Genomic DNA, 26,717 nt, shown 5'->3' with positions numbered 1-26,717 from the left:
ACAAAACAAATGTCAAAAAATTCTTCTGACCCCCTCCCCATGGATCTCTGCCAATGGATGAGTTCATTCCTTGCGTAAACGGTAATAGCAGGATTTCGCGCCATAATATCTCATTCATAGTTTTTGCGCGCCGAATAGTTGACGAGTGAGTCCGTTGGGATCATGCGAATACCCCAGAGCACACTATGTATTTACATCACAGGCACGTAGCATCGGGGGTTGGGGTGAGGGAGGCTGCTTCCCCCTCCACACTTTTTTGGCAGCTGGCACTTTTCTTAACTTTATAGGATAAATGGAAATGTCATGGACCCCCCCCCCCCCCCCCCCCCACACACACACACTTTTGTAGGAGCATGCAATAAATGAAACTGCAAATAAGGAATTCTAATTGAATTGAAGTTACAGTTAGGTTTTTTTCATGAATTTGAGAATTAAACATTTTTTAATTGCTTGTCAAGATGAAATTTGATGAAGCTGCCCACACACATTAAAACAAAACGTGGTTTTTTTTTTGTATACCCTTTCATATTTCACGTGGTTGGAAATTTTTAAAAATGCCTTTCATTTGATTTTGCATCTTAATATAACAAATACAATTTTTAAAAAACGACTATTTACTCTCCAGCTTTCAAGCTTACATGCACTTACATACATGTATATGATATGTGTACATTCCTAAAAAAAAACTGAATTAATAAAATAAATGAATTTCATATAATATATATGTACATGTTCTAGATCGAAGAAAAGACTGACATTTCGTCTTAAATTTGCACGTTCCGTTTATAAATCTATGATCAGCAGCGAAAATTAAAATTCATTTCTGATAAGATAGTCTAATTAATACATTCATGCTTCCATTGAATAAATTTGTTTAGTCAGGCAAGCTATTTGGAAAGCTATTACTTGTACAATTATTTTATGCTTGAGCAGTCAATAGACCAGAATATTTTTCCCGAGGTGCAGGGAACAGCTCAGTATGATATATTTACGAAAGTCGAGAAGGATCATTCGAGATTCGAGATTCGAAATACGAGATTCGAGATTCGAAATTCGAGATTCAATATCTAAATTAACCAATCAAATCAAGGATCTGAAAATATGTATCCTAGCGACATCAAACTGTTCTAAATAAAAATCATACGTACATGCTCTTATATACAAATAAATGCTATGTTCACTTCTCCCTACCTAACTAAATAATTATTTGTATTTACTTTTACACAGAATATCTAAGTAGACTAGTAATAATACAGTGTGCTTCGCGGATCTAAGTGATTTTGTTTGCCCTGGTGCATTTCCACCTGATGCGTTTGAACCCTAAGGTATTTCACCACCAGTAATAGTTTAAAACCCGGGTTTATTCACCCCTTTTGTGTAAAAATGCGGTTATGGTAGAGAACTTCATAAGCGTAGCTAATTTTTTCTGTAGGGGGTCCTAGGCCAATTTTAAAAAATTTTACTATGTAAATTTAATAAGCTCCAATTTTCCCGAGGAGGGGGTCCAGATCCCCTGACCCCCTCCTTTCTAGATCCCCGCATGAAGATTAGTACATGTATCTAAATAATCTAAATATAAATAATCTGTCCTGTTTCACTGAGAAATATAAGCATTACTTATCGTTTTTATGTATGCATACAGTGATACATTAGTACTATGATTATAAACAAATCATTGAGATATTATCACATCATACGGAATTATTAATAAATACAATTTCTTTCCTTTTCCTCAGTAAACAACTTATTATGAGTCTTACTTTTGGAATTGTTTTCAATATAGAAGGATACCTACTCTCTACAATTAAAGGTAGGGATGATAGGGTGCCAATTTGTTCACATTGCCGATTTCTTGTGCAGAGAACAGGAAAACCTTTTATTTGATTGTGCATGAATATTTCAAAATTAATTGTTGTACATATATTTTGTTATAATTCATTCATTGATATATCAACAAGAAAGAATAAAAGCATATGTTTCACAGCCAAGTTAAGTTTCTCTGTAGTTTCCTACCCCCTACCCCCCACCGCACCCAAATTGACAATAATTACATATAAGTCACACAAATGTTTACTTTTTTTGTAAGTGAATCTCTAAAGATGTAAATAAGCACTGCAAACAAAGATGTGTGTATTTAATATACTACTACATTACACTTAGCCAGATAAAATGTAATCAGGATGAAGCTACAAGGGGTGAGTGGTGCAAATTTACCAATTTGTCGCCATACACATAGAACACCAAATAAAGAAACTGTGAGTGGTGTGTGGAATGCATAAAAGATGGCGGCAAATTATCTCAAATAATCAGTGCAAAAACCCACAAATAGGCTGTTATTTGTTACATATCCTGCAAAAACATTGATAAAAAATGTTATCGTCCCATAACATAGCCGATTAAGTTAATGTGTACATATGGTCAACGTACATGTAATTCTAATATACAAGAAGGCGGACGTATCAAGCGGGGATCCAGAAAATTAAATTTCAAAAATGATCGGTTGAATTACATTAAATGCTTTGAAAATTGTTTTAAACTATCGCACGGGTCAAAACGCGTGATAGAAGCTATGTACAGTGTAATTGGAAACTTTCATTTTATATCAATATGTAGTATTACCTTTTATAACAAATGAGAGTATAGCACAACTGCCACAAGCAATACATGTCCTTTACCGGCACCACCTCCCTCCCCTTAAAAAATGAAACAATTGCCGTTTTATTTGCTAAAATGTGTGTGGTTCAAGATTTTTCTAAAGGACATACCCGATTAGAATTGAAAAAGAGTCGTACGTTTAAAACTAATTTAAATTTGTCAAAATTTTTAGATTCATTTGGTTATATTTTGGTCCATTTGGGTAAATATATGCACCAGCGCAGCTCTAATTTAAATATAATCAGGCCATAAATTCAAAATATTTTCAAAAATTAATAGCTTTATATCCAGTGGATGAAAGAAAAGGAAAGCAAGTCGAACTCGATGAGTGCTAATACCTGTGTTGAATGAATGGTACAGTAGGATATGCGCAAAAAAGTCCCGTCTACTCTTTCCTACCCTATAATTATTGGAATATTAAATCCGATTATAAGAGTCAAATTAAAAATCAAGTACGGATATGTACCTGTTTATCAAAAGTAAAACTACTCATAATTTATCTACAGTGCATCGTTATGGAGCTACACAGAAAGTTTTATATTAATTTGCCGAGCCAAATAAAAAGAAACCTGGAAAACGAAGAGAAAACAAAGTGGGGAGAGAATAACTGACAAATTAATTAGGACTATATAGCCCCCCCCCCCCCCCTCTTGAAATGCATATACTGAAAACAGATTATTGGCGTACAACATCCGCACACAATTTAAAGAAAATTTCATGTTTTTTTATCATTTTCGCTAGCTAATGTAAGACATCACAAATACCCCAAACACCCCTCACGGAAAAGGAAATGCTAGGTGATGAGAGAGAGAGAGAGAGAGAGAGAGAGAGAGAGAGAGAGAGAGAGAGAGAGAGTCGATGTAAATCACAGGTGCGCTAACACCGTTAAAATTAAAGCTTGCTAGTTGGTCTGCCCTACCCTAGCTACCTCCTCTCTTTTCTCGTTTTAGAGGCTTAATTATTGTCTATATATGCTTGTAACAAATCAAATCAATTTCAAATTCTAAATCAAACTGAATTTGACACTACAAAACTCTCTCTGTGTCTGTCTGTCTGGCTGTTTGTCTGTCTGTCTCTCTCTGTCTCTCTCTCTCTCTCTCTCTCATATCGACAATGGCATTGCCATACCCTACAATACACTATTCTTATCTGGATTTTTGTCTTTGAGGTTGTAAATCATTATATCTTCTATGGTCAGGCACGTAGCATCAGGGGGGGCCAGGGGGGCCTGGCCCCCCACTTTTTCTCGCAGCAACAAATTTTTTAAAATTTACATATAAAAAAATGAATTATAATGGAGGTGGCCCCCCCACTTTTTTGGAAGTTAGTAAAAAATTGATATGAAAATAAGGAAATGAGTAGTCAAATTGAAGTTACCTACCTACCCCCCCCCCCCCCCCCACGGATTAGGATTTTGAAGATTTTTGAAAACTTTAAATTTCCTTTTTTTTTTTTTTTTTTTTTTTTTTTGCTTGTCAAGATTTTTTGGATTGGTCTGGCCCCCCCACTTTCAAAAACGATGCTACGTGCCTGATGGTTTAAAACTTTATCATAACCTATATTTTGACATGTCGATTATTTCATTGAGTTTCGTTTCATAGCTAAAACATTTAGATTAAACAGATCTTTCTTCGCGAGCCGATTTTTACACAGTTGGGGCGAATGCACTTCGGGTTAAAATTGTTCGGGGGGAAATACATACAGGGCAAACAAAACCACTTAGATTCGCAAAGCCAACAGTGTTATTTGTAATTTAATGGTTTATACTGTGTGGGGTTAATTCATCAATGTTAATTTAACCATTTTATAACCACTATATAAGAGCTATTAAGACATTTATTTGTAGGAAAGAACATGTACGAATGATCTTTATTTAGAACAGTTTGATGTTGCTAGGATACAGGTTTCAGATCCATGATTGATTGGTTAATTTAGATATTGAATCTCGAATTTCGAATCTCGAATCTCGTATTTCGAATCTCGTATTTCGAATCTCGAATCTCGAATGATCCTTCTCGGCTTTCGTATATGTAATTCTGAGCTGTTCCCTGCACCAAGGGAAAAAATTCTGGTCTATTGACTGTTCAAGCATTAAATAATTGTTTTATTACCTAATTCCTTTTTTAGTTTTCCGGGTTTACAATTTTAATATTGCAGATATTGCCGATGGTTTTCATGCCATTATGCAATACACTAAGATTTTTTTTCATCTTTTACATGCACCAAACCTGTTGCATGCATTACAACATCTCAATTTAATATAAGTTTACACAAAGAAGGAGGAGTCTTCAGCCCATTGGATTTTAAATAGTCTTTTACCTTATATGAGGCTTTAAAACTGTTGATTATTTGATACTCCATTTTGATAACATTGAATTTGGTTTCACCGAGTACTAAAAACAGCGTCTATGTAAAGGAATACACATTCCCCGAGAAAGGAGGTAACATTATAAGATACACGCGTTCTGAATTACGTTGCCGGTCCAATAGATCACAGTCTATTGACCGGCGGTCCAATAGATCGCAGTCTATCGACCGGTGGCCTAATAGATCGCAGTCTATTGACCGCACTTCAAAATAGACGCTAATATTCAATTTGTAATAAAACAACAAAATCCTTTTAATTAGGTAGTAATGTATACTGATAGTAAACAAACTTTATTCTGCACGACTCCTCTTAAACCGCTGAATTGAATTTCATGATATCTTCTATTAAAACGACACAATGTGTACATGTGCATAATACCAAATTGCAAATTCTATTATTTCTCTTCGAATCTTTGCACTTTAATTTTGAATTATCAATTTTGTTGTTAATGACAAAAGTATACATAAGAATATATGCTAGATGTGGTATTTCTGTGAAAGTTATGCACGTATTAGAGACAATCGGTTTTTGGGTCGCAGTTCGCTATTCGCAGTTCAAAAGTGAACTGCGTCCCAGAACGCAGTTCGCAATTCAAAATTTAGAATTCATATTTGGGGCCTAAAATTTTCAGGGTCATCTACTGGTGGTATACCATTACCATCCTGAAAATATGGCGAAGTAGTTATCTTTACTTTTTGAGGATCAGGCTTATTTTAAATTGATAAGTGAAGTGCGTTCTAGAACGCAGTTTGCAATTCAAAATTTAGAATTCATATTTCGGGCAAAAAATGTACATCTACTGGTGGTATAACATTACCACCATGAAAAATTGGTGAAGTTGTCATCTTTACTTTCAGAAATTCGGGCTTACTTGCAATTGAAAAGTGAACTGCGTTCTAGAACGCAGTTTGCAATTCAATATAGAATTTATATTTTGGGCCTAAAAATTTCATGGTCATCTACTGGTGGTATACGATAACCACGCTGAAAATGGTGAAATGGTCATCACTACTTTTTGAGGATCGGGCCTATCAGCAAAATAAAAAGGAAACTGCGTTCTAGAACGCAGTTCGCAATTCAAAATTGATAATTCATATTTTGGGCCTGCAATTTTCTTTAAAAAAAATAAAACGTATTATTGACATTACTGGACATGATTTATTAGATATTCATATTATGCATTTATTCACATTAACTTTTAAAGCTATACACGCTATAATTTGCGTCAATTTTGAATAACGGGGAAAATGTATCTGTTTGATTACTTAAAAAAAGTTACCTTTATGCTGTTAATTACAATGCTTAATTAGATCACGTAACAAAAACATTAAATATTAAACAATAAAAAATATTTATTTATTCTGCCAGGAAAGTAATGCCTCCTAATAAATATCAATATACCACGTGATATTAACAGCTAAATTTAGTCTATTTTGCAAAACTGTGTGTAGGGTCAACATCTTCATAAGTGTAATAGTTTTACAAAGGAAAGGATATTTTCAGTAAAGCATAAAGAAGATGGGGGAATAAGATGGCGCAAATGCCCATTCGGTTTAGTAGTGAAATACAATTTTGAATTTATTTTTCCCCAGTTAAAGCTGCTTGGTCCGATTTTTTTATCAAATTTTATGCACGCTTTTAAACGATGGTTATGCTTAGCATATGTATAAGAATAGACATTGCAGTTGTTTTCCCAGTCAATTAAGCCAAATTTCAAGGAAGAAAAATACGTACACATTATTGCTAACAAAACAAACGACATAAAAGGGTACCGCGTTATTTCGCCTCATGTTAAATTTCACCCCTGACGATGAGGCGGGTATAGTTGTATTACGACTTTGTCATCGCTTTGAATCGCTTTGAATAAAGGTTGAAATGATCAGACAAATTACAAATAAACATGTGTACGTTTTGTTCTCTAATATTTCTGAAGTTTGTTTTCTTTACAATCGATGCAGAGCTTGCGTGTTGAATGACCCCAATCATTCGGGGGACGAAACCAAATGGTTTCTTTTTCTAAACATTCCCGTGATGCATTTTGTTGTTTTTTTTCGTTTGCCCAAAGAGAAATTATTTTTATTTACTGAGCCATTTCAGACACAACAAAGTGGGCTTTTTAAATATTATGTGTGACTAAGGTCACGAACTACCGGACTTGTATTATTTTTTCAAAACGTTCAATTGTTGGGATACAAAATGATATTTTTCAAGTATAGTGGGTCATCTCTCCACGTTTTTGTTGATTGAAATCGTTTTGTTTTCCAATAGACCTTAATTAGACTATGAGAAAAATATGGAGCACAGACCCACTCTATACAAGAAAATGCCTTGAAGTTCTAAAAAATGACAGTATTTGCAGGTTTTGATACGTATACACCTGTTTGAGTAAACCTATTTCAAGTATTGAACATACCTTTAGGTTAAAAATCAATGATTCGTTAAATATATATTGTTTTAAATGATTTTTTAAAAAACCCATCAGATTTATTGATACTTTAATTTTTCAGTAGCCTGTCCGACCCCGAATGGGCATTTTACACGCCTTATCCACCCATCTTCAAAATTTGTCCAAAATACATATACAAAAATACGATTCTATGAGTATATATGAATACTTCCTTAAAAAATAATGACGTAGACCTATGTGTTTCCCCTATGTGCTATTTTTAGAACCTGTAAGTGTTAGTGCAAAACTATGGGTATCGTGAGTGACTTACGTATTTTATTTATTATATATGTATATGTATTTCAAATTTACAACTGTTAAGCATTTTAAAAATCAAGTCGGATATCTTATTAGGCAAACAATAACGGCAACCTGATTTCTGGCGGACATGCGCAATGAGGTCGGTTTCGCTCTTCCTTCATCAATATTCATGAAAAGGTAATACTTTCCTGGCAGGAAAATTAACATTTAAAAATCTATATCTTTGTAACGAGATGGAATTCTCCATTGTAATTGACAGAATAAAGGTAACTTTTATAAGTAGACAAACACATGCATTTTCACTGTCATTCAAAATCGACGCCAATTATAGCGTGTATAGCTTTAAAATCTACAGTGCGTTACTTGCAACTAAAACAGATTTTTCACTTTTTCTTGAAAATACCAAAAATGGCTTATTTTGATTAATTGATGTTAAGTACCAAATATTGGTGTTTCCCGATGGTTTTTCGACTGGGGAACATCGAGCGCAGGCTTGCGCAAGTACCATTCTTTGGTATAATGTGTATAACTATCTTTAAGAATAAGAAAATATATAAAATAAAATAAAGAAAATATAAGAATAAGAAAAAAAATTGTTAAAATCGTATTTGATCAAACCTGCGCTCTATACTTCCAAATGCAAAATATAAAGCAAAAATGAGAATATTTTCATTTGTTTGCAAATTTGCGAGAATTGGGTCATTTAGGTGTCGTCATAGATCAAGAGCGAATGAGCAATGATGACAAAAATCAAGATTAAAGGGATGGGCATCCAATGTACAATGATTTATGAGGATTTGATTTTTATTCGATAGTATTTTAAAATTAGTTGAAATCGGGGACAGATACATGTATTTAACTATACTGCACATAGTCCATTTGCATACAAGTGTTTAACGTTTGAGCTTACATTGATCAATTGTCTATAAATCGTCTGTAATGTAATTGATACAGAAATTCTACAAATTATACTAATTTATAAAATAGGTATACAAATAAAACATTTCCAGTAAACATAGTACAAAAGGAAGAATTGAGTGTAAAAAGACGCGGATACAGAAGTATTTTAAAAGAGTAGTGAAGGGTGATGGGAAATTGGATGTATGAAGTACATATTCGCTTGCAAGGTTTTTCAGAAGGAGGGGGATTCGGGGCTGCATAGAAACTCATAGAAACTCCAGCCTGTTTATTATTAGGTATAGGCAGCGAAGCATTCAGGAGCTCCTAATTATTTTTTAGATTTGAATAAGTATAAACGATAACGTGAAATAAGCATCGTATTCGTGTTCCCGTACTTGTTGTTTAAAACCGACATTACAACTAAAATTTACAGCAAACCCCTACTGATGTAAAATGTATATATATGTTATTAAGGATTTTTTTTTACATGTCTGGTTGATTTTCTTTTCCCTTTGTCGCCCTCTATTTTCTTTATTTTTTGAGGAAGGGGGTTTTCAAAAGGACAGGGATGGGGTGGGAGATGTAGCACCCCTTCATTATCCGCAACTCTAAAAACCATTTAAATATGAAATAGATACAATACGATAAACCAGTATTGTTAATTATACCATCTGGTGATATCACGAACCCCCGCCCGAACAACTGACGTAAAAATTCAAATGATCTCGTCAGTTTTACAAAACAAAAAAAGTCATACACCCAACAAAATGTTTTTCATCTCTTTTATATCAGTCCCTAAGGCGAGCCAAATGAATACCCGCAAAAACACAAAAGAAACATTGGGATTTTTATTCCCTCAGTCATGTTTTGACGTGAACCCTCCGAAAAAACTTGTTTAGAAAACATCAATGATACCAAGCCCAATGTTTAAAACCCCATTATAATGAAAAGTGTTCTATAAATGGAGACACGAATCACAATAACTAGAGATTACCACGATACACATATTCACATTGGTAATGGTATAATAGAAGTAGATGACCCCGAAAATTTCAGGCTAAAATATTAATTTTAAATTGCAAACTGCGTTCCAGAACGCAGTTCACTTTTCAATTGTATATAAGCCCGAATCTCACAAATTAGATAAGACCACTTCATCATATTTTCAGGGTGGTAATGGTATACCACCAGCAGATGACTCTGAAAATTTCAGGCCATAAACATGAATTATAAATTTTGAATTTGTAACTGCGTCCTAGAACGCAATTCACTTTTCAATTGCTGAAAAACCCGAATATCATACATCTAGAACGCAGTTCACTTTTTAATCGCTAATTATCCCAATCCTCAAAAACTAGAGAAGACCACTTCACCATATATTCACAGTGGTTGTGATATACCCCTAGTAAGTGACCTCAAAAATTTCATGCCCTGAACACAGGGCGAAAAACCATCTTTAAGCAAGTCCTTAAAGGTGGCTTAAAGGTGACTTAAAGGAGCTTAAAGGCTATACAACCTTTAAGCCGCCTTTAAGTCACCTTTAAGCAAGTGCTTATAGGTCCTTAATGTCCAAACTTCTTTAAGCTACCTTTAAGCCACCTTTAAGCCACCTTTAAGCATCTTTAAGTGGCATTTACGCTCTATTTACGCTGCCTTTACACTTTCTTTAAGTGGCCTTTAAGTCAATATTGATCAAGCTGAACAATAAAAACATATATTAAATGCAAAAGCTCTTTTATAGAGATGGGAGGGGGTCATCCGAGTGATAATATAATTTCCAAGGAAGGGGGGGTGTTCCAGGCGGTTTTAATCGTCGCTCCATTAAACACAGATCGCTATCATCAGCACCGCTCTGATGGACACAGATTGCCGTTATAAAATTCTTTATAATTTTTGGGGGGTTTCAAAATTATTGTAGGTATGAGCGCAGTCTCTGTATCTTAATATGTGCATAAAACTAATTAAAGTATGTTTGTTTCCTATTATAAATTAATCGGTGAAAAAATATCTCTCTCTCTCTCTCTCTCTCTCTCTCTCTCTCTCTCTCTCTCTCTCTCAGTTCATCCGGTTATTAAACAAAATAAAGATAATGAACCAAAAATGCATGATTTAATTTGTTAATCGGTTTAAGGTTTGTATTTTATTTTTCAATTTTCATTATTTCTAACTCTAGATCTGCTAGATACATGTTAAAGATGAAAAGACTCTCAACTGCCTTTGTTATATCGGGCAGGATATTACTGCTTTGTTTGTCTAGACATAGTTTTGTTCGTTTGTGTATATCTAATTAGAGTCTATTGTTTGTCCAACTTAAGAAAACCCCTGGAACTAACACAGAATATACAAGATATACACAGCAGTTGTGTCGTGTGCCCAGGTGCATGTTTGTGTATATCTAATTAAAGTCTATTGTTTGTCCAACTTAAGAAAACCCCTGGAACTAACACAGAATATACAAGATATACACAACAGGTGTGTCGTGTGCCCAGGTGCACGTCAGGGTTTCTAAAGGCGTTGAATCTTAGTATGTACGAGTATACGATAAGTCTAGTGAATAAAAGTTAATCTACATTTGTAATTCATTTTCAAAGTATTATATCCTAGCTCTGGGTTTCAAAGATGTTACGTCTACAAATTAACGATACATGTATGTAAGAATAAAATCTTGAGGCTAATTAATTAATGTACCGGTGATCATAAATAGGGGTTGATTATTTAAATATATGTATAAGGGTAAATATGTCAAATATACCCGGCCTGGCACATCATACAATTGTATGTACAAGTCATTTGCAATTGCCACATGCAGTAAATACGTCACCGGTAATTGGTAATTTTGTTTGTTATAGAATTGATAGTTTAAAAATCATGTACATGTACATACAATTACATGTAAATATTTAAACATATTGGAACGGCGCCGCGATCATGAAAACCGGGAAATTGCGGGAAATTGAACAAATACCCTAATAGTATCAATGCATTTAATAAAAGAAATGATTTCATTTTCTTTCTTACATTTTTATAGCTATAAATTAGATGAACGTATATCTACTCGGTTTAAATTTATTAACTAAGAAAGCCTACTATAGTGAACCTAACAGTTTCCATTTAGGTATAATATATTTTTGTTCACTGAAGACCAAGTTCCGTATTTCATTCTAAATACATGCATGCATGTAATTTATAAATTAGATATAATTGATTGTTACAAACTGAATGGTTTGTCAAAATCTTTTCAAGTAAACACATTCAATACAGTGATTCAATATTCACTGATATATAGGATATAAAAACGCTCATATATATGTAAGTTGCCGTGGCGCAGAGGATGTGTGGTGATGCTAGTAAACTAAGGGTCCCGGGTTCAATTCTCGCCGTGGCCGGTTTTTTTTTGTTTTTTTTTTCATTTTTCTTTCTAGAACAAAAACCGTTTTAATACCTTTTCTTTCATAAAGCTAATACATTTTGTTGGAAATTAAGCACAATATTGAATTAAATTTTCTTTAATGGCTTAAAGGTGGCTTAAAGGTAGCTTAAAGGTGGCTTAAAGGTGGCTTAAAGAAGTTTGGACATTAAGGACCTATAAGTTGTCCTTAAAGGTGGCTTAAAGGTGGCTTAAAGATGGTCTTTAAGCTGCCTTTAAGCCATCTTTACGCTTTCTTTAAGCCACCTTTAAGCAATACTTATAGCTTAAAGGTAGCTTAAAGGTTGCTTAAAGATCGTCTTTAAGCTACCTTTAAACACCTTTAAGCTATCTTTAAGGAGGACTTAAAGATGGTCATTCATCCTGTGGAATATGAATTATAATTTTGACGTGAACCCTCCGAAAAAAATTGTTAAGAAAACATCAATGATTCCAAGCCCAATGTTTAAAACCCAATTATAATGAAGAGTGTTCTATAAATGGAGACACGAATCACAATAACTAGAGATTAACACGATACCATATATTCACAGTGGTAATGGTATACCACAAGTACATGACCCCGAAAATTTGCAGTGCACGGTAACGAGATTGGGAACAATGAGGTGACAGACACACGTTTACTTGTATTTACACACACATCCTAAGATCAAAAATATTAATAACTAGAGCAGAGCTCGTGGCAAAGCCACGAGTAGGTCTTCCGTTGATACTGCGGGTTGAAAACATGTGATATGGTGTCAAACGATTATAATGACTAAACTTTCAGTTCTGCTTTTGTTTTAAAAACGTGTTGTGATTGAAAGCCTGTATATAACACGTGTTTTGAAAAAGAAAGGAAGAAAATGTTTTAAGAAAAATAATTTGTCGAACACAGTTTGTGTAATCCTTTCAAAAAAAATTCTTTAAAAAATGAGATGTTTAATTGCGAGTTAAATCAAAGGGTAGCAAGCATTGTTATAAACAGTATGTACTCATGATTCATGTCATGATGTGTTTTTTTTTAAACCGAACCTGCCTACAAAACACGTAACCTTTTTATCTAAGATAACTTCTTTATTTAAATCTTTCTAATTTTTTTAAGATTATGTACAAGTTTAGAATTGTTACGTGCTGACAAAAATTAGTAATTAGTCAAAGTTGATGGCATTTCTGAACTTTTCTATAGGGAAATGTGTGTCGTCTGATATTTTTTAATGATACGAGTAGACTTGGACATTCAAAATAATATATTATCAGCTTAAAAAAAAGATCAGCGGGAGAATTTATACAAAAGCGAGCATCTAAATTTTACACCAAATGGTGCTGTTTCATAGAGACACCACGTTGTAACGTGAATTAAATATTTTATAGTTATTTACAGAAATGAATATTACTTCTCTGGACGATGCAATAATATGCAAAATCCTTATTTTTTTATGTCAGTGGGTTGACTAATTAAATTGAAAATAACTTCAATTGCGCTTGCATTAATTTAAATTCTGTGAAGGAATTAGACGGTCCGTTTTAGAGAAATTCAAAGAAGTTATGAAACTGGTCAGTTTCTAGATCAAACTGCGTATTGATGTATTAAAAGACTATCATGGATATCGTCTGTAGCCACGGTCCGGAATCTGTACATTGTATGTACATCGATACACCTTTATCTCCTCACCTACAGCCTTACAAATGAGGGTGCAAATTTCATATACACATGCATTGTATTTTAGTTCTGGAAACTATTTATCTTGTATTTTAATATATTAGGTATTCATTGTTCACCTAAAATTAGTATTCCACTGGCTGTAGCTAACCTTGTAAGTAAATAAAGTTGCATTACAACCTCATAATACACAACTTCAATTAAAAGGCTTTTTTTTTTATCAATTTTCATACAATTAGCAATAAATAAAATCCCTAATAACGCAAATCTATCTCACTTTAGTGTAACTTTGAGAAGCGCATATATTTTTGGGAGGCAGATACATTGTATGTCGCTATATTATAGTCTGCAAGTCAAGTGAACTATCATGGTCTTTCAAAGAAATAAGAAATCTGTCGACACTTGCAGTACTTTGATGATTTCTATGGCGATCGACTGCATTGCATAATGTAGTCGTATTTCCATGAACAAAATTTCCTTTGACTTCAAACTTTTAATTATAATATATTATGAATTATTCTGTTCATAACTATTGAAGATTAGCCACATTCTCAGGTTACGATATCACATTTTTAATGTGAAGATGATTGACTTCGAAGTTTAAAACTTATGTGAATATTCTTTAAAATAATCATCGAATGCGTCAATTCAGGACAATTCAGGACATTATTTTATCGTGCTAGCACCTACCGCAAACATGTAACATGGAAATTTGATTATAATTTGATGTGATTTTTAAACTACCTTGTTCGCTATTGTATAATTAAATCAATGCTTAATCAACTGTACAAGTAAAATTTTATCTTTTCATCTTAAACCTATATAATAGTTGAAAACATAATAAAATATAGTTCTGTCCGTGCAAAATATGAAACATGAACGCGTGATAAGGTACATGTAGAGGAACACGAGCCGACCGCGGATCACGTGTCCACTTGCGCTGGATCTCCTCGGCCATGTGCGAGGGATGATCATCATTTAATATTTGTGGGCGGAGGTGGTGGTAAAAATTTTAGATATACATACCAACAATTAATCTTTGTCTGACGATGTTGCCGATTTTGAGTAATATCGTTCATTAATATTCTTTTACATTCAAATGTTTATTTAAATAAATACAAGATGGACAAATTTTTATAACATAAAATTAAAACAGTTCTTGTATTTACGGCTATATAAACTCAAACACGTTCATATTTATCTAATTTTGCGAATCTTGCGAATCGTGCGAATCTTGTGTATTAGATAACTGCTACCGCTAGGTAGTGCAGCCGTGGCTAATCGCCTCGGCCGTGGACGAAGGATAGATTACGTAAAGGTACAACGCACAGACACGCACAGCTCAGAACCTACGAAGATTTGAATATATATAATGACCATATTCTATAAAATAGAAGTTCTTTATTTTAAACTTAAAACTCACAATTGATTTAAGTCTGATATTGCTTTAGATTGAGAATGACATATCTTTTATTAATTAACTGAACGATTTCTTAATTGACACCCAATCGTTTAGTCCATAAACTTTTATGTGTAATCAAAACTAAAACAATTCTCGAGTTCGCGGCTAAATAAACACATAAATGAGAGACGCAACTCTCGTGTATTAGATAACCGCTGACCGCTACGGGAAGGTAGTCTAGCCGCGACCATGGTGACCAATTTTCTCGGGCGCGGCGAGGGAGAGTTTCGTTAACTTGGCCAGATTGCCGCGAGTACTGGTCAACACGTATTACTTTTTACCCTCATATTATGCAATACCCGAACACAAAAACAGTTTGAAATTTATGAGATCAATCAAGTCACAAACAACATTTTTTGCAGCGAAGCCCATATCGAAAAATTTACCGTTTTAGAGTTATGAAGCAAAGACTTTTAGGGAATTTAGACCCCTCATTTTAGGGGCTATCCCCTTTTTATGGTATCAAATGAAAGCTTTAAACAGTCAGCACAACTTTTGTTCCATATGTGTCTAGAAAAAAATTACAACTTGAAAGTTTTTGAGCAAGGATATAAGCAAAATTTAACATATTTTGAAACATAAATTTCGATGTAATTTTTTAAGACGTATACGTGGGTTAATCAAACTTGTAAAACTAGGAGGACAACGTTCAATATGTCTACATTAAAGATTTGTAAATTAAAACTACTTGCTACGAATAAACTCGGAGCCTTTGCAGGTACACGAGACCCACTAAATAAATATTGAAAGGGGAATAACTCAATACCGGAAGTAGCGATTTCACAATATTTTAAGTTATAGTGAGCTAATGTCATTTCAAATAAACCCTGAAAATTTGAATAAAATCTAATGACAAACAAGCGAGATATTACAGTTTAAAGACACGTCTAGAAGAAAAAGAAGAAGAACTAGAGCAAAGTTCGTTGCAAAGCAACGAGTTGGTCTTCCGTTAATGTCGAGAGTAAAGCTTGATGTTCCTGCAAGAAGCAGAGTTTTTAAAATCAATAACAAGAGCAACTTAAACAAAAAGATAAAAAAAAAATGAATAATTCTTGGTACGACTTAACAAAATACGAATGATTCTATGTTAGAATTAACAAAAACCTTTACGATTCCAAGAACGACTTAACAAAAACTTCCGAATGTGTCAAAGTATGACTTTACATAAATCGAATTATTTTTGGAACGAGTTGAACTTTACGCTATTTTTAAAACCAAGAACGCGGAATCATAATTTCCGGAAAAAAATCAATTTTTAACCCCTATATCTCTGTAATGCATCGTCCGATTTAAAAACGGATTTTAATTTCGTACCCAGCATGAAAATTACCGTAAGATACATATGTTTAATTTTGAATACTGAAAATTATGAAAATTTAAACCGGAAGTGTCCGAAGTAAAATGATAGTTTTATCTTCTCTGTAAATGTCAAATCAGAAAAGATCCGGACAAAATCACTTTTTAAAACGCGAAAAACGTCAAAATGTGACGAATGAGATGACGTCATCAATTAATTTTTTTCATATCAGAGATCTTTTAAATACCCATAAAACCTGTAAATTTTAAAGCAATCGATGCAAGCGTTTTTGAAATACTTCAGTTGGAAAAAAAATAAGAAGACAAGAATTTAATCCATAACTCGATTACCTTAATCTTATGCCTATAAATATGATTCAAGGTCACTGCAAACCCTTTACCCAAAGGCACTCTGGATGAGTATGAGCCAGATTGAGCCAAAGAAAGAGAAGCTATGCTCCGGATAAGTGATCTTGACAGAGATCGGGCTGATAAATATGCCTTTCTATCTAACTGTAAAATAGTTTTTGTGCTATCTGCCCACGGTGAAAAGTCATCAAAACCGTTCACCAGCAGCATTTATTCAATTTCTCTCATTTTCAAACTAGGAACACCTCTGATGTAATCCGATCGCTGCATTAAATTCTTAGTCCGATAACTCTGAGTTGTTTATCATAGAAAAAATTCTGCATTGCCGACAAATAAAGTTTTTTTTGGATAATAAAATACATAATTATTTACTATTTGGACAATAGCAAGATTATTATCCCCCTCGACAGCAACTATTTCCATCGGCTTGGCCTCATGATATAGTTGCTGTCTTGGTGGAAATAAACTTGGTACATTCTCATAGCCAGTAAAAAGGTAAATAATGTCCAATCCACCTACATTCCGAGTTATATAACCTGCAATATCACTGTTCAGTCAACACAACAGTCATAGCTGCAAGTTTCAAAATTTACTCCTGCTTCTCATGCACTTAACATTAGGAGCCATTATATTGCATACCAATTCAAACAGGAGACATCCCTCTAACTAAAGATAACCATTAAAATTCATTTTATGAATCATTACAACACTCATAAGCCTTCAAGTACAGCAAATCTCAATTTTTAAAAATTATTAAAAGGCACTTTATTCGAAACTGTCCCTTCTAAAGGGCATTTCTAAGTGATGTGATGCTTTTATCATGATAATATCATGTAGATGTATGTTGTATTGAGAAAGGTTTCTTATTGAAGGAGGTTGATAAACAAATGACCTACGATAATTATTTCGATTAACACTTATAAGACTAACAAAAACTAACAACGTAATTATCGATCGAAGTAAGAAAATTGTTTCGATAAACACTCTGATTAACATTTAAAAACAGGAGTTCGGTTTCATGACCTATACGAATTGTTTTCAGCAGGAGTTACTTTCAGTGAGAAGTTTGCACTATTTTTTAAACCAATAACGCGGAATCAAAATTTCCGGAAAAATCAATATTTAAACCCCGATATCTACACGTACGATTTTAAAACGAATTTCAGTTTTGTATTTAGCGTTGCAAACTCTACCAATTGCATACAATTTTATGATCAGTACGAATCATTTTCAGTAGAAGTTACTTTCAGTGTGAATTTTGCACTATTTTTTAAACCAAGTGCGCGGCATCAAAATTTCCGGAAAACTCAATTTTTAAATCCCAATATCTCTGTAATGCATTGTCCGATTTTAAAACGGATTTCAGCTTTAAAGTAAGCTTAATAAAAGCTCCTTTGTGTCTCTTGAAACCCCTCATTATGTAATATAGGACTTAGGTATGATACTGTATAGATAAACAGCTATAAAATGAACAATTTTGCTTCTATAATTAATAACAAATTATTGTTCAGTAAAGAGTTATTGTAAGAAGATATTACAGCCCTCTTGGCCCCTAGTTTGAGGGGCCAGCCCCTTTTTCTTGATATATCAAATTATAGGTCTTGCAAATATAAACATATTTTGTTCAACAAGTGTTCACGAAATGTTAACCGTTCTAGATATATCTGTGCAAATGTGTCTTAGGGGCCGACCCTTACACTCCTTAACGGGGTCATAAACAAAAACATTTAATGTAGCATATTGTATAGAACATTATTTTGAGCAAATTTTGTTCTACATTGCTTTTCAAAATAGTTCTCCTTTTTCAGATATTAATGATCAAAGTTTTGAACTTCTGGCCCCTTGAAACCCCTAATTACGTAACATATGACTAAAATATGGTACTGTAAAGATGAACAGCTGTACAATGAACATTTTTGCTCCCTAATTAATAACAAATTATTGTTCAATAAAGAGTTATTGTAAGAAGATTTTATAGCCCCCCTTGTCCCCTAATTTGAGGGGTCAGCCCCTTTTCCTTGATATCAAATGAAAGCCCGTGAAATTTGAAACAACTTTTGCATTAAATGTTTTAACAAAATATTTATACATCATAAGATATTACAGGAAATGTGCGAAAATTTCGTGAAAAAATTTGATGCTAATTTTCAGGTTCAGGCGAGCTTCGAGGCCTAAAGCATTTTCATAATTGGAAGCATGGGGTACATCTACATACATTCGCCTACGATCCCTGAAAATTTCAAGCTTCTATCTCAATTAGTTTTGGAGAAGATGCATGGACAAAATGACCCTTAAAATTTTACAAAATCGTCAATATCAGAAACCGGAAGTGACGTTATTAGTTGCAAATTTATTTAAATGTAGCGCCGATCATGCTTGATCAGTCCTGAAAATTTTGTGCAAATCGGTTGAATAGTTTTTGAGAAACAGCGCTCCAAAAAAGTCAGAAAAAGAAAAAAAAGGAATAACTAGAGCAAAGCTCGTTGCAAAGCAACGAGTGGGTCTTCCGTTAATGTCGGAAGTAAAGCTGGAAGTTCCTGTAAGAAGCAGAGCTCTTGAACCAATAACAAGAGTAACTAAAATAAAAAGATGAAACAATCGAATTATTCCTGGTACGACTTAACATAATCCGAATGATTTTAAGTACGACTTAACAAAAACCTTCCTGATTTCAAGAACGACATAACAAAAAAAAATCTGAATGTGTTCAAGTACGACTTAACAATTTTTTTTGGTACGAGTTAACTTTACTTTGAACATTACACTATTTTTTAAACCAAGGACGCGGAATCAAAATTTCCGGAAAAATCAATTTTTAAACCCCGATATCTCTTTAATGCATTGTCCGATTTTAAAACGGATTTCAGTGTTAGATTCAGCTTGATAAGCTTTATAAAACACATATTCATTTTTGATTTGATCAGAAAATTCATTTTTTCGAAAAATTTGTTTCACTTCCGGTTTCGGCCGGAAGTGACGGATTTTTATTTCCAGCCTTATTGCACATGTAAATTGCAAAATTCATAACCACAGAAAATTTCAAGACTCTATCTTAAAGCGTTTTTGAGAAATGTCGCGGACAAAATGACGTTTTTTAAAGTTTAAAAATGACGTAACGTCAAAACGGAAGTGACGTTGTGCTAGAAACTTTAACATCTTTGAGGCATTATAATTGCACATTATCCCTGAAAGTTTCTTTTAGATAAGTTAACAACTTTGTGAGTTATGAAGCCGAAAAGGAGTCAGAAAAAAAAGAAAAAGAAAAAAAATAATAATAAAAAGAAACCGAAGAATAACAAGAGGGTCTTCCGTTGGAAACGGAAGACCCTAACTAGACACAATCTCGTTGCGAGCAATGAGGAGGTCTTCCGTCCGATTTTTAGAAGAAAATATGACATCATCGACTTTGATTTTCGACAACAAAACATGATATGGAAAAATGAGTGAAGTACTAATGCTTTGTTGTATCGCTTTTTATCAGTTCTATTACATTGCTTTTTAAAATACTTGCATTTCTTCCAATTAAGATTGAAAAGATTAAACTTGTTTACATCTGGTCCCTAAAAATCCTAATTGGCTAACGCAAGAGCAAATCATTATGTTGCTCGGATATATAAACGTATTATACCTAATCTAGCTTTAATAACCTTTCATAAGATGGCTCTCATTTAAGGGCTATAGATAAAAAAAAATAGAGCCCTTTGATCCTCTAATTTAAGGGGCCAGCCCCTTTTTCTTGGAATCAAATGAAAGGACATTTAATTCTAAACACAAAATGTCAACAAGTGTTGCCGTTCTGGAGATATATGAGAAAGAAGGTTTTAGGGGCCGATCCCTTATCTCCTTATAGGGGCCGTTTAACGAAATTTTGAAGGTTGCATATTGTTAAGAACATCATTTTGAACAACTTTTCTTCTGTATTGCATTTCAAAATATTTTTTCTTTCTGAGATATGGGGGATCAAAATTTTGGACTTTTGACCCCTAAAAACCCTTAATTACGTAACACATGATAAAATCATTACATTGCTTGGATACATAACTGTGAGATAAACATATTTGCTTCTATAACCTTTCACAAAATATCTCTCAGTAAAGGGCTACAGATTAGAGACTTTAGAGCCCTTTGGTCCCCTTATTTGAGGGGCCAGTCCCTTTTTCTTGATTTCAAAGAAAAGTTCATGTAAATAGAAACTTTTTTTACATTACATATTCAGAAAAGAGATAATAAAGAAAACCAGAAAAAATTACGACTTTTTTTTCACCTCAATTTTCGGGTCCAGGCGAGCTTCGGCGCCTTTCTAACCAGACAGATATCATTGATATCATACACAACTACAATCTTTTGTCTACTATTCCTAAAAATTTGAACTCAATATCTTTTATAGTTTAGGTGGAGTTGCATTGACAAACTAACCCTTAAAAAATCGCTCAAACGGAAGACCTTAATAAAAAATTGAATATGCATAAATTATTTAACCATGGCAAAAGATTAGAAAATATCTGGCATTGTCAGTTGAGAAATAACAGTAGTAACATAAATGCTGACCTTTACTCACACCACCTTATTGCTTCTCTACTATGTCAGAAGTGCTTTCTTGAAGTGGAAGACTCTAAACATTATTTCTTACACTGTCCATTATATGCCTCCCAAGAAAATCTCTATTTGATTATATGAACGACAATTCCATACCAATCACAACTAAGAATCTACTTTTTGGAAGTGATTAACTAACATTTCAAAATAACTTACTATTATTACATAAAATTCATTTTTACATAAAAAGTACAAACAGATTTAAGTTAGTCAATAGGTAAAAATGTACACATTGTATAAAAAATGTATCAAAATGGGTACCACTGACTTTCCTTACACTCCCTTCTTTTTATTTTTTTATTGCTTATTTGTTCCCCCCTCCCACCCCCTCCCCCCAAACTTTCCATTTTTTTTTCTACTCTGTTATCAATTTTTGTTTTGTTTTTATTACATGTTTTTTTCTTTTCTTTCTCATATTTTCTCTACACTACATATACTTTTTTTTCAACCTTAGCAATTAACCATTATTTTTTTTACTTTCATTTTCCTAACATAAGCTATTTGTTTTGTTTAATTTTTTGCACTGTACCTCCTTCCAATGCTATTTATAATATTAATCTATTATACAAAATTCATTTGCAATATATTATGTATATATATCTTATATAAAATTATTTAATTAAACATATAATACATTGACTGCTGGAGAGAACATAAATAGGCATTATGCCTGCTGTTCAATCCATTTCAATGTATCTACTAGTATATACTTAAATAAAATACTTCTTAAATTAATTATCCTAAGATCTGAATGCTCGGTACTGCTAAATAATGCAATACGTTGTTTTAACACCCCTTAATACTTTTTCCCCAGTTTGCCAAGTAAACAAAACAGAATCTGAAAATTTTGATTTATCAGTTCAAAGAATTTCAAACATGAAAAGGAAAAGTTTTAAATTTGGAACATCATTTGACATGGTGATATGAATTAAAACTTAAATGGTCTCGTATATTTTTAATTTTTTTAAATAAAATTTCAATAAATGTATGATATCTTTTCTAATATTAAACCCGAAACATTGTTTTAAAATCATGCATGTGTGTATTTACGTTACCCGTTATCGCGGCATTTGTATCAACGCATTAAATCATTTAAAACTGCATCGATCATTGCTTTATATGTACATGTTTGAAGACAATTCTATACAAAAATGCATATGATTTACTGAACTGGACAATGCACACTGTGAAAAGTTAAATGTGTCAAGAACCGAACTAATCCCCCTTCCGAAAAAATCAACTCTCTCTCTCTCTCTCTCTCTCTCTCTCTCTCTCTCTCTCTCGATTTATCAGGAAAAACATAATGACTATCATCGATTGGGATTAACATGATTTAGATATTAACTTATATATTTCCTGCAAAAGAGAATCAACAGACATTTCATGGATACTATGTTATTCTATGCATCATTTAACCAGGCAAAACAGTCAAAATATGGGTGATAATTTCGATTAGTATGATTATCTGCACGTGCTAAGTATGTTGTGTTATTATGCGCTTTCACTAAGGCAGGTTACATGGGTCCTCCACTTATTTTTTATTTTACAAATTACAAAACATGTAATGAAATATATAAGAGGTTCATCGAAATACAAGTCTAACTAGATCTGTGTCAATGTTGAGTCAGATGTTTAGATAAAACATAGTCTCCTCCAGCTTCAATTGATGGATAGGGTTCATTTCTAGATTTATATTATTTCACAAAGACAAAATAATTGAAAAACACGTTCGGCCTATGTCCCAAGCGCTTCAACCTTACAGCGATCATAGGTAAACACAGCGCATTAATATACTAGTATGTAAATTGCGCGGACCCCAAAATCATTTCAAAAGAGTAGAAATGTTGTGGGGTGAGGGGGGGGGGGGGTCTGAGCCATATTTATTATTCATACAAAAAAGAAATTAGATTTTTCCATAGAGGGTGCAAGAGGGGGGGGGGGGTCTGAATCCCCCGTAAATCCGTGCATAGGTAATGCGGGTAGATTGAATACTAATGACTTGATGTTGTTATGGGTGTTCAAGTTTATTGATCTTTAGCTCAAGAGTGCCAATTTTTTACTGACTTTTCTTTTCTTATTAATCATCAAAACAGCATAAATATTATAAAATTCGCCAGTTTCTTTTAAAAAAAAGCAAGGCTTAATTTCTCCTTCACTTATAAAATAACATATTAATTTGACATTCAAGGAAAATGTTATTAATAAGTTTAATAATCGTTTATTTTTTTATCATAATTAAAAGATACACTATTTAATTCAATGTCACACCTTTTAAGCTCTAACGGGAGTAAAAACAATGGTGTCAGTACTTATCAGTACTTGTCAGTACTTCTCTATGTTTTTCAATACCGTCAGTAAAAAGTGTCAGTACTTCTCTAAGTTCATCAGTATTGTCTCAGTTTGTCAGTACTTTTTTAAGTTTTTCAGTACCGTCAGTAAAAACATCAGTACTTTTCTAAGTTTATCAGTAATGTCAGTACAATGTCAGAAAATGTCTAAATTTATCAGTAAAAAATGGGAATGTCAGTACTTTTATGACTTTGTGGTGTACCGATATGATTATTATTTTAAGATAGAAAAATAAGACATTTACCACACCGTTTGTTTAAGGGGTCACCAAAAAGGTTGTTAATTTTTAACATAGTACCCTATGGGAGTTTTCTTAAAATGTATCAGTTTTGCACATTTAAAAAAAGATTTAAACTTCTGCCCTAGGGATTTCTTTTTCTGTTCTACATATTGAAGTTTTTGCTAAAAGGCATCAAATTGTCAAATAAAAAATACCCTTATCAAAGTTGTTTTATTGTATTCCCAATTTCCAAGATTGGTCAGAAAATGGCTATTTTATTATTTGACAAAGGCGGAAATTGTGATCTTAATAGTATAGCTTCTGAAGATTTTAAAATGAAAGCGCTTAAGCTATATTGAACGTTTTTCGTGTTTTCTTATTTAATTTTTATCTATAACTCGCCGACCACTGTGGATTTTATTGTGTTTCAATATATATATATATATATATATATATATATATATATATATATATATATATATATATATATATATATATATATATATATATATATATATATATATATATATATATAGGCGGGTTAAAAAAACGTGACAAAGGGCTAGGCTTGCTGAACCCTCTTCACGTTTTTACCCGAACCAAAACATAGCTAATATTTCGGAACATTTATCTTTATGCCACAATATAATGTCAATTTTACGCATCAAAAGAGTTATTTTCAACAAATTTCGCTAAATATCTGACCCTGTGGCCATAAAACTTAGATGAGCTCACTTTTGATCTCAGTCTCACTTTTCAACTATATGTTCCTTTTGTGAAAGTGAGACTGAGATCAAAAGTGGGCTCATCTAACTTTTATCTAACTTTTATAGGATCTTCGGAGTTAAGTTTTTTCGCTTAATTTTTTTAGGGGGGGGGGTGAGGGTGCAAAAAACCGGAAAAAAAATGTCTCTATCTTTTTGTTTCGTATTAGTTCGCATCATTATGTTTATTTAATTGTATAATCTTTATAAACTTAAAATATGCACTAAAAATAAATCAAAACACAAAATCACAAAATCAATTCCGGATCCAGATATAATATCAAAAATTAATCATTGACCTCAAATGATTTTAACGTTAACAATTAGACAATTTAAGTTGATTTGGAGCTATATAAATCAATTTTTGTAATTATTTATATTTATTTGAAAATTCGAAGACTGAAAAAAAAATTTTGCTAGCCCATTTCAGTTGATTTATATATATATATATATATATATATATATATATATATATATATATATATATATATATATATATATATATATATATATATATATATATATATATATATATATATATATATATATATATATATAATTAACTACAGGTAGAGATGTAGCTCTTTGGAAACCTACAAATCAGTCTTCAATATACTCTGAAGAAATCTCAAACAGAATAATAAAATTTACATCTGACAAGGCTGTTGATGGAAGCGGAAATGGAAACTTTAGCAATCATAGCTGTACACATACAGCAGTTCGCCTGGGTATCCAAACATGGAATGTGAATTTAGGGAAAGCATATTCCATCATAGCCATCAAGATAGCTAATCGAAACGATAACCGTAAGTATAAAAACACATTTGTTCTACATTTAACACATGCAACTAAATGGGATTAGTCCTTCATTATACTACCAAAAGCGATACATTCCCAGACTAAATAAAAAAGAGGCATTTTTAAAAAAAATGTTCAATGTTTTTCAATTGGTTTTCAAGTTAAAAACGTTTAGGTGGTTCGTATTACAATTGTTTAGGGAGGTGGGGGGGGGCTATTTATCTAATATATGGAGAGTAACATTAATTCTTTTTTAATTTAATCTGATAGAATTTTAAATGCATTTTGTAGAAAAACGCATAAATGGATTTAAATTATTTGGAAAGGCGGAAAATGGAACAAATCTTGAGATTTACATTGATCCAACTCCTAATCATAACCGCAGGGAAATAGTTCTTGATTCAACACACATGCCGGATGTACCTGTCAGTGCCATAACTATAGAGGGACCAAACACTGATGAAATGATCCTGACTCTCTGTGAAGTTTACGTGTATGGTAAATATCATAAATTTATTTAAATAGAAAAGAATTTTAAATTGCTTTTATAGTGTTTAATGTTATTTATGATATATTTACATTTAGAAATTTCTTTTTGGGAGTTGATTTTAATCAACTCTCCTATGCAGTTACTCTGGCAAACCGAAAAGGAAACAGTGTTTGGACCTAAGCACAAATCATCACCGCTGACAAGACTTTGTTCTTGAAAATAATAGAAATATTCGTTGTAATGTATGCTGAAGCATTGTTTTTCAAGAAAACTTATATATAAACACTTTGAAAATAGTCAGATTTTATATAATACGAACAATTCAGATATTTTTGTATGCAAAAAAAGACTGTAGTCTTATGTGTTCCTACGCCAGAGTTAAAAAATATCTCGTTCAACCAGACGCAGAGAGACTCTCTTGCTTGTCGGAGATTAACAAAGACAGCCGAGCGTCTGGTGAACGAGACTAGAGTTCGATATCAATAGTGCCTGGATCAATACGATTCTTAGAATTGTTTCAAAATTGTTTGAAATCTATCTTTAAATATTACACAAGTTGATTCATATGGGATTTCTCGAAATTCTTGTCGGAAAAGTCTAAAAATTCATATAATAAAAAAAGCGTGATTCAAATACAGACTAGAAACTAATTGCCATGCAATATAAGTTGATTT

The 26,717-nt window shown here is 32.8% G+C and overlaps 1 protein-coding gene across 1 annotated transcript in view; it reads left to right on the top strand.

Moving 5' to 3' along the window:
• Positions 1-26,717, top strand: part of LOC128168357 (uncharacterized) — a 97,645-nt gene that overhangs the window by 11,618 nt on the left and 59,310 nt on the right. Inside the window, exons 5-6 of the mRNA XM_052834602.1 lie at positions 25,325-25,561; positions 25,845-26,051. Coding sequence (XP_052690562.1) covers positions 25,325-25,561; positions 25,845-26,051 — 444 coding nt within the window. The remainder of the gene's footprint in view (positions 1-25,324; positions 25,562-25,844; positions 26,052-26,717) is intronic.

The sequence above is a fragment of the Crassostrea angulata genome, chromosome 10 (assembly GCF_025612915.1).
Source record: "Crassostrea angulata isolate pt1a10 chromosome 10, ASM2561291v2, whole genome shotgun sequence".
Lineage (NCBI taxonomy): Eukaryota > Metazoa > Mollusca > Bivalvia > Ostreida > Ostreidae > Magallana > Magallana angulata.
The sequence above is the reverse complement of the archived record's forward strand: the minus strand, read 5'-3'. Positions and strand labels throughout refer to the sequence as shown.